Genomic DNA, 10,586 nt, shown 5'->3' with positions numbered 1-10,586 from the left:
AGATTATCAGAGATTACTATGCACACCTGTATGGAAACAAACTTGATAACCTAAATGAACTGGAGGACTTTCTTACATCACACAACCTCTCAAAGTTGAAACAAGAAAACATTGAGACACTAAATAGACCAATAATCCAGGAAATTTGACTCTGACATATGAAAACTACCTACAAAAAAGCCCTGGACCAGATGGCTTTCCAGCAGAATTCTACAAAATGTACAAGGAAGAGCTGATACCAATCCTATTGAAAGTATTTTAGGCAATTGAGAAAGATAGAATTCTCCCCAAATCATTTTACGAAGCTAACATCACAGTGACTCCCAAACTGGGTAAAGAGCCAACAGAAAAGAGAACTACAGGCCAATATCCCTAATGAATATAGATGCAAAAATTCTCAACAAGATTCTAGCAAATCAGATCCAACAACACATCTCAAAAGTCATCCACTATGACCAAGTAGGCTTCATCCCCAGGAGGCAGGGCTGGTTCAACATCCACAAGACCAAAAATGTAATTAAATACATCAACAGATGTCAAAACATGAATCACATGATTATATCATTAGATGCAGAAAAAGCTTTTGATAAAATCTAGCATCCCTTCTTGATAAAAACCCTCAAACACCTAGGCACAGAAGTAACAAACCTCAAAATAGTAAGTGCCATCTACAATAAACCCATAGCCAGCATATTGCTAAGTGGACAGAAACTGGAAACATTTTCCCTGAAAACCGGAACAAACAAGGCTGCCCACTCACGCTTCTTGTTCAACATTGTGTTGGAGGTCCTAACTAGAGCAATTAGACAAGAAGGAAATCAGGGTATCCAAATTGGAAAGGAGGAAGTTAAAGTATCCCTCTATGTTGATGGTATGATCCTATACCTTGAAAATCCAGGAGAATCTCTCAAAAACTCCCTGCACTGATAAAGGACTTTGGCAAAGTCTCAGGTTGCAAAATAAATGTGCAAAAGACAGTCACATTCTTATACACCAACAACAAGCAAGCAGAGAACCAAATAGAAAGCATAATCCCATTCACAGTAGACACACAAAAAAATGAAATACCTTGGCATCTTCCTAACCAGAGAAGTGAAAGACCTTTACAATGAAAACTACAGAACACTGCTCAGAGAAATCCAAGAAGACACAAACAATTGGAAAATTATTCCAGGTTAATGGATAGGAAGAATTAACATTGTTAAGATGTCCATCCTACCAAAGACAATCTACAGATTTTATGCAATACCCATTAAATTACCGACATCATTCTTCTCAGACCTGGAAATGACAATACAGAAATTCACATAGAAATATAAATGACCACGAATAGCCACAGCAATCCTCAGTAAAAGAAACAGCAGAAAGTATTACACTTTCTGACTTTAAACTTTACTAAGACTACAATAATCAAAATAGCCTGATATTGGCATAAGTACAGGCAACAGATCAAAGGAACAGGATAGAGATTCTGGAAGCAAAACCTCATTTTCTCAATCAACTCATCTTTGACAAAACCTCCAACAACAACCACTGGGGAGAGGAGTACCTGTTCAGTAAATGGTGCTGGGAAAACTGACTGATCACATGCCGAAAATTAAAACAGGACCTTTACCCCTCTACCTATCTCCATACACAAAAATGAACTCTAAATGGATTAAAGACCTAAATGTACAACCTCAAACTTTAAGAACCTTAGAAAATGCAGGAGACATCTTTATAGAAATTGGAACTGGCAACCAATTCCTGATCAAAACGCCAAGTGCCCATTTCATAAGAGATAAGATAGACAAGTGAGACCTCATCAAACTGAAAAACTTCTGCGAAACAAAAGAAACCATCAAGAATGTGGGGAGACAGTTCACAGAATGGGAAAAAATATTTACCAACTGTATATCTGCCAAAGGCCTGACATCCAGGGTCTACTAGGAACTCAAACGTGCCAAAAGGAAAAAAATCAAACAGCCCCATTAAAAAGTGGGCTAAAGGCATGAATAGACACTTCTCAAAAGAATATATATGGACAGCCAACAGACATATGAAAAAGTGCTCAGCCTCACTAATCATCAGATAAATGCAAATCAAAACCACATTGTGATGCCCCTAACCCCAGTAAGAATGGCCATCATTAATAAAACAAACAACAGATGCTGGCAAGCATGCAGAGAAAAAAGGAATGCTTCTACACTGCTGGTGAGAATGCAAGCTAGTGCAACCTCTTTGAAAAACAGTGTGGCGATTTCTGAAAGAACGAGAAATTGACCTTCCATGTGACCCAGCAATCCCCCTATTGGGAATATACCCAGAGGAACTCAAGTCTTTCTACAAAAAAGATACCTGCACGCACATTTTTATTGCAGCACTATTCACAATAACAAAAACTTGGAATCAACCGGGCTGCCCATCGAAACTGGATTGGATTTAAAAAATGTGGTATATATATTCAATGGAATATTATGCAGCCATAAAGAAGGGCAAACATGGACTTTGCAGCAACTTGGATGAATTTAGAGTCTATCATACTCAGTGATCTATTACAGAAACAAAGAACCGAGTACCATTTGTTCTCACAAGTGGACCTTGAACAATTATCGTAATACTATAAGAAAGAGATTGGAAGTAGTGGGAAACTGCCAGGGGAGGGAAGGGTGGGATTGGCAGTAGTGGGAAACTATCAGGAGAGTGGGGGCACACCTCATCAACATGGACACCTGCATAATAAACATTTGTATACCTAACCCTGAATTGTACCTCACATCTTTTTTTTTTTTTTGAGTTGAAGTCTCACTCTGTCACCCAGACTGGAGTGCAGTGGCCACTCCCAGCCACCGCAGCCTCGACCTGCTGGGCTCCAGTGATCCTTCCGCCTCAGCCTTCCAAGGAGCTGGAACTACAGGCACATGCTACCATGCCTGGCTCATTTTTATTTATTGTAAAGATGAGGTCTTGCCAATCCTCATCTCCCAAAGGCGTAGGATTACAGGCTGAGCCACCAAGCCCAGCTTGTACCTCACATCTTTAAAATTAAAAAATAAAATAAAATCCAGATATCTAAAGCAAGAACGCACAACTCACTAGCTACATATGCTGTTTAGATTCAAATTATAGTTTTAAAAAATTGAAAATTTAGTTTCTTAGGTGTACTAGTCACATTATAAGTACTCAGTAGACTCAGGCGACTCCAGATTATCTGTGATACAATGCTGCTCTAAAGCCAACTCAGGTTAACAGTTTATATTACATTGCTACTTTCACATATATTATGTTGTGCCTGAGTGACTTAAATCTTACCAAAAAGTTTAATGTGTTTAATCATCATAATTGTCATGTGCCTACTCAGTTCCTATTTAAAGCTTCAAGTTGTGGGAAGAAGTTTCCTTATATGGATTAAAATTGTGATAATTGTGTCTTTTGTTTGAGTTCTCTGACTTTATTTTTAATTATTTCTTTTTCCTCCAGACAGTCCAATGCTTACTAGACAGTGGTGCTGATATTAACAGGCCAAATGTATCAGGAGCTACTCCATTGTATTTTGCTTGCAGGTATGTATGATATTTTATATTTCCAGATGCTCCTATTAAAGAATATTGTATACTATATGTCCAGATGCAAACATTTCTTATATTTTCTAAAGCTCTCCTATTTTTCCACAAATACTATGCTCTCTTTTAAGATGAGGTGTGGCATTATGGTTCTATTAACTGCATGAGGAAATGCATTTTATATTTAATTACTAATAGTTTTATATTGTAGATGGGAACTTTTGATTTTCTTGATTATTTCAATTTTAGACTAATTACTTATTAACAAAAGACAAATCATAATCCAGTAATTTCCATAGTTCATAAAGTAACTGGGTCAGTTCCAGTGGCATATGATATTGAAATACATATTGGTCCAAAGCCATGCCTTTGCTTTATGTGTATCTGTAACTTACAGTTTCTTGAATCAGTCTTATTAGATATTAAGTTATTTTTATGTTTCTATCTTGGTTCATTTTCTCAAAGTGTACATTTTGTTTACTTATTCATGCAATCTGCAAATAGCACTCACTGTGTGCCATCCATTATTGTAGGCATTAGAAATACAGTGATAAATAAACCCAGTTCCTAAGGAGCGAACAGTATAATACGTAAACACATGCAGTCACAGCCACACTTTCACACACACACACATATATACATGTATACAAATATATACACATATATGTTATGCAAATGTAGTTTGCATTTAGGAGCAGTTCACAAACATTATAGTAATTCTTTTTTATTTAAATTATATGAAATGTAGTATTTATTTGGACTCTTATGTTTAGATATAGAGCTTCCAGACAGCTCTTTTTTTCCTTCTTTTCTCCATCTTTAGCTTATTTTTTTTGAAGTTTATTTTTGGCTGAAAGATATGCTTTTCTTCTTCTTTCTTCAGAGACTGGGGTCTCTGATGTTACTTTGACCAGATTCAGTTACTTTGAATGGATGATTTGACAGATTCATGTCATCTATGGAATGACCTCGCATTGGGATACATGGAATTTTGGTTCTCTAGGCGTCTAGATCTTAACCTAAATCCAGCTGTTTTCTGACATCATACTAATGATTTGGGTACTTGGCTAAAAAACCAGTTTCTTCCATAGTGTCCTGAATTTATGAATAAGATCATTGTTTGATTTCCTGAAATCATATCCTATCTTGAGGGGTTATCTTTAGATGAAAGACCTTTCTTTGAAGCTCCAGATTTGAATGTCCATCTGTCTGCCCGATTTACACCATGGCTTAGAAGTATCATAGAATCTTAGATGTTAACATGTCAAAATCCAGCTTCAGATTTTCCTCCTCAAACCTTTCCTCCAGTTTTCCTCCTCTTAATTAATGGGACCCTTATCCTCCCAGTTGCTTAAGCTAGAAACAAGATAATTATTTTTTTTTCTCTTTCTGATTCTCAACTTGGAATTAATTAGTAAGTTCTGTAATTTTCACTTTGAGAATATGTTCTGAATCTCTACTTCTCTCAACTCATTGATATCACCTTAGTTGTTACCTTTTGCCTGGAATACTGCAGCAGTCGGTTAACTGATCCTCCTGATTCCTCTCTTTGCCTCCCCTCAATCTGTTCATTCCTCAGCAAAGTGATCTTTTATAAAAACAAACCAGCTCTTGTCACTTTGTGTTTAAACCCTGTATTTAAAACTTTCCAGTGCCTCTTTATTGCATTTCAAATGTAATCCAAAATCTATCTTGGCCTGTGAGACCTGCATGGTCTGACTTCTTTTTAGCTCACTGTGCTTTAGACACACCAATTCTCTTTGAGTTCCCTAAATGCAACCAACTCCTTTTAGCAGGCTTCTCTACATGGTGTTTAGTTTGCCTGAAATACTCTTCCGTAGACTTCTGGCATCGTGTACTCCTCCTTATTCTTCACGTTACAGCTTAGCTGTTACTTTTTAGGAAGGCAGTTCCTGACCAGTGTAAGTAGGCCTTTCTACAAATTTTTTATCACAGCATCATGGTCATTTCCTTCATAGTACTTTGTATTTTGTAATTGTTTATTTACTTGTTTTTATTTGTCTCTTCTACATGACTGAAAGCTCAATGAAAGCAATAATTATGTTTATTTACCACTTTATGTCCAATGTGTAGTACAGTGTTTTACTCTTAGATGCTTAGTAACTGTTTTTTTGTTTGTTTTGTTTTGTTTGAGTTGGAGTCTTGTTCCATCGTCTAGGCTGGAGTGCAGTGGCATGCCCACAGCCACCCCAGTGTTGACCTGCTGGGCTCAGGCAATCCTCTTGCCTCAGTCTTCCAAGTAGCTGGAACTGCAGTCACGTACTACCATGCCTGGCTCATTTTTTATTTATTTACTGTAGAGAAGAGATCTCGCCAGGTTGTCCGGGCTGGTTTTGAATCCATGGGCTCAGGCAGTCCACTCGCCTCGGCCTCCCAAAGTGCGGGATTATAGGCTGAGCTACTGAGCCTGGCTTGCAGGCAGACTTTTAATTTTACTTGTGATATCTACATACATTTATAAATTATTCCCAATATATTGTTTCTGATAAATGAAAGGGAAAAGAATATGGGAAATAGAACAAGTTAACCCTGCAGACAAACTGTAAGGCTGTAAGATAAAAAACTGCATATACATTTTTTTAGTTGAAAAGTATTACTTAGGTATATAATCATGTATCATATTCAAGGGTCAACTACTGAAGTGGTTTTCTTTTCATTTGAATTTTACAATAAAGTTTAGAATGGTATTAAGAAATAGAAGAAAGAGCCTAGTTTTTGGAGGCAGGTTTCAAATCTTAGCACCAAAGGTATGCAACTTTTGTTAGATTGCTTGACCTCTGAAACTTTTCTTTGTTTGTGAAATGGAAATGCTGATAACTGCCTTGTAGGACTATAGTGTGAATGAAACGAGATGGCTTCTGTAAAGAACCCTGCAGAATATTCAATACTTAGTAGTTGGTAAGTTCTCCCTAAGTTCTAGCACACTTTTCCACCCCACAGTGAGCATAAAGTTGTATTTTCCTCATTTAATTTATTTGCTATACAGGGTTTTCTTTCTAAGAAATATGATTCTTTTCCTACCATGCAGATTTTTTCCCCCTTTTGGACAAGGAATTATAACTCATATAAGTCATGTAACTTAGGAACTTTTGCTGGCTTTCATGTAAAATAGACCTTTTACAGTGTGTTTCAATGGGAGGAGGGCTCTTAGCCACCCCATTGTGAGGGTTTCCCATGAGGAGTCCTAAAGGTAGAAAGGAATAGGTCCTTAGAGCAATAGCTCTGAGAGGCTCAAAAAAAGAAAGAACCATTCACTCCCTCAACTGGCCTCTAGGGCAGAGGATCAATGGAATTAGTGTGAGGATGTAAGCATCAAGTGAGAAAGGGAATCTCTTTAGCTCCTCATCTCACTAGAGGCAGGCCTTTTGACCAGTGGTAGGACTGCTCCTGTATGCATTTAGACTCAGCGCTGAGATTTCTCAGAGTGCTGGAGCCCCAGCAAAAAGCTACTGAAGCCCTCTCAGGTCACATCCAAAGACCTCCTAGCAGGGTCATGGTCTCACTGGTGATGTAGTAGTTTCATACCAGACAAAGCTGAGGTGACAGGGAGAGGTCCGTTCGATGTAGCTCTCGCTGGTGATAAGAGTAAGAGCCAGGATTAGAGAAAAGAATCCAAGCACCTTATTTCTCTCCACAGAGAGAAACTTGGATTGGAGGAGAGGAGAGGAGAGCAAGAGTTCAGCAAGTCTTGGTGGGACTCCAAAAATGTTAGGTTAAAATACCAGCGGGACCTCCAGATTGTTGGGGGGGGGGCTATGTTGATTGTAATCTGGTGCCACTCGAAGGATGCAAAAAATTTTTGGAAAATATAGTTTATTTAAACAGTAAATTAGAGAGAGAAGATTCATCTCCCCAAGGTAGGGAAGGGGGGTGGGGGGCAACACTAGGAAGCATGGCGGCCATAGCTCAAAGAGTCACATGGATATACCAGAGTTTAACAAAGAAAGCAATGGCCAATGGCTGAAGTTGAATGCTTTTAAAACTTTCCTTTGATGGGCAGGTCGTTAAGGTGATTTGATTGGGTGGTGATTTTTTTCACTCATTACCAAGGACAGGTAAGTACTGATACTTATGTCACCATGATGGACAGCAGGCAGATGGGTGGGCTAGTCACATGATTGCTGCCATGTTGATGGGGTCTGTTACAAAACAAGTGGGGAGGGAGTTGTAAAACAGTTATCAATAGCTACCTCTGAGAAAGGGGATCTGTCCTTGTGATTAGAGGGTAAATTAAAGTGAGCTGCTAGAAAGACATGACAAAGCTAAGCAGTGTTGAAAGGGCTGCTTGTTGGTTATATTGACTCTATCTATGTCCTTTCAATAGGCACACATTTTTCCCCCTTGCTATCTTTATATAACTTTGTTTTCAGGTCTTTTATGTGGTTGCTACAAATACTTCAAATTCTGAAATTATGAGATTAGTTTATATTTAGTCATAAAGCTCTCCCTGCCATTTCTTCAACAGATTTTTCAAATAGAGATTTGGGTGTATATTGATTTTTCAGGTATTTTCTGTATCTGTAGATAACTTTTATCATATTAGGAAAAGCAAGGTTTTGTTGGGATTGTATAAATGAGTAAACTCATGGACTGTTTATGGAGTTTTAGAATCTCTCACAGAGTCAGAAAGGGCTAAGACTCAGAGCATGGATTTGTGGCTCCTGCTGGGTAACTGCTCAGTCAGAACTCAGAATCACAGTCACCACATCAGCAGCCCCGGACTTGAAATTGTGAACTGTTATAATAGGAAAGTATCTTCAGAAAATATAGTCTTTTTTTTTCATAAGCAGTTCCCCAAAATATTGCAATTAGTCCAGAGTTAGGAGGTTGAAATCAGTTGTAGGTGCTTTAGAAGCCACTACAAATTTCTTATGAGTAAAATCCTTGACCAACTTCTTAGTTTCTGTAAAATACATTGGCATTTTCTTAAAGAAAGTATTATCTCAATATTTTTTAATAAGTTATAAAGAATGATTTTTCATTGAGTAAAATTTTCATTGAGTAATTTTATTTAAGTGGAAAAATCTTAAGTGCAGTACCCTGAGCAGTCTGAATTAGGATAGTTCTACTCTGTGGCAGTATCACAGATGAGGCACTTGAGGCCCTAATCGCATTGTGCAAATTTTGTTTGGTGTTAGCTATTGTTTCTTCCTTTTTTTTTTTTTTGAGTTGAAGTCTCACTCTGTCACCCAGACTGCACTACCACGCCCAGCTGATTTTTTGATTTATTGTAGAGATGAGGTCTCGCTGCCCAGGTGGGTCTCGAACCCATGGGCTCAGGCAATCCACTCACCTCAGCCTCCCAAAGGCGCGGGATTACAGGCTGAGCCACTGAGACCGACTTTGTTTCTTCCTTTTAATGTGTTTTTTAAATGAAATGTCATCTGATCACAAATGAGATTTCCATGTATTTTAAAAAATTACTCCAGCTTTCTGGCCAGGTACAGTGGCTCATGGTGATGTTATCGTTTATCCTTTGTGATCCTCATTATATTGTTCTCATAGTGTATGTCTCCCTATGCCTTATACCGTACTCTTTTAAGGACTAAATTGTTTACTCTTAGAGGGCATAAAACATAAAGGGCAAATTCTATGTTTATTCATCCTTGTGGAGCAGCATGATGTAGATGAAGGCTTTTCCAAATCAGACTGATCCAGATGCAAATTCTGCTCTCCTGTGTCTGTCGATCTTCAGCAACTTCTTTGTACTCTTGGGCCAAGGTTTTCTCAAGTAAAAACTTGGGTGAATGCCACTAAAAGAAAAACTTTACACACATTATCACTTTAATTACACAAAGAACAATTCATGAATCAGGTGACACTTAGAACCAGAACAGGTTCAAAGACCTCTGCCCAACAGTATGTGAGCAGTGAGCTTTTATAGGCCTAATACTGAAGCAAAGTGAAGGAATTACCTGACAGGCTACAGCTGTGTATGCATTTGCCTTATTTAGGCATGAAGAAATGGGACATTTTTCTTATTTGGTTATGGTATGATGAGTTGGCTGCCTGTGATTGACTGCAGCTGACTATTTTTTGCAAAATATATTCCTAAGTTTTTTTACTTACTAAGCTAGGTTTCAGTTTATTACAGTGAAACTCAAAAGTAAAGAGAAAAGCTCAGGTTAACGGCCTCCTGCTTACTTAGTTTAACAATACTTATTTTATAACCATGTCTGCATTAAGTCAGCCTTTGGACAAAGGACTAAGCATCATCCTTGTCACCTTGTAGATCCTAAATACATTGTGTTTCAGGTCTCTTGTTATTTTCTACAGTGCAGTGTCTTCTTTAATGTTTATTTGTCAAATGAATGATATCTAAAGTTAAAGACTATAATACAATTCATTGACTATATTGAGTACATATAGAGTACCATGTTTGGCTCTATGAAGCAAGTCTATTTTCAAGAAGCTTACAGTTTAATTGGAAAAATTAGACACATGGATATTAAATAACTCTAAAAGAGATATCATTACAACTGAACAGAGCAGCTTTACAAAGTGGATTTCTCAGAACCTTGACTACTAGCAAATGTGTTACTGTTTTCCTAAATAAATGAGCTCAAGTTATTTGCTTTTCACTTGGCCTTTATTTTTAGGCATGTTAAAGAATGGAACAGTGTAAATTATAAAGTAATCACTATCTGCTATAATATATATTATCTTTTTTTTTCACATATCTTTTAATGCATCTTTACAGGAGATTTTCTGAGTGAGATATTTCTTAAGAGAGATGTTACAAGATCCAGGAATAACTTTAGGTTCAATTAATAGTTCAAGATTGTTCTCTAGAATGGCTTCTCAAATTTATGTTTCCATGTCACATCCTCATAAACACTGGCTTATCCAAAATTGTGTTTTTGCCTATATGATGGTTTTAAGTGATTTCTTATTTTTCACTTTCATTTTTCTCATTACTTATGAATTTGGGTATCGAAACATAATTAATGGCAATCTAAATTTCCACTTCCATGAAATATACATTCATATTGTTATCCTTTGTTTACAAATAGTTGTTTTTTT

General features: G+C 37.3%; 1 protein-coding gene across 2 annotated transcripts in view; it reads left to right on the top strand.

The window, feature by feature from the left end:
• Window positions 1-10,586, top strand: part of HACE1 (HECT domain and ankyrin repeat containing E3 ubiquitin protein ligase 1) — a 100,506-nt gene that overhangs the window by 31,150 nt on the left and 58,770 nt on the right. For both annotated transcript variants that reach the window (XM_008067055.2, XM_021717090.1), the window contains one exon: window positions 3,460-3,542. In XM_008067055.2, the coding sequence (XP_008065246.1) occupies window positions 3,460-3,542 (83 nt within the window). The remainder of the gene's footprint in view (window positions 1-3,459; window positions 3,543-10,586) is intronic.

Source organism: Carlito syrichta, unplaced genomic scaffold, assembly GCF_000164805.1.
Source record: "Carlito syrichta isolate Samal-C Ts95f unplaced genomic scaffold, Tarsius_syrichta-2.0.1 Scaffold309276, whole genome shotgun sequence".
Classification (NCBI taxonomy): domain Eukaryota; kingdom Metazoa; phylum Chordata; class Mammalia; order Primates; family Tarsiidae; genus Carlito; species Carlito syrichta.
This window is presented reverse-complemented; position numbering and strand designations above follow the sequence as displayed.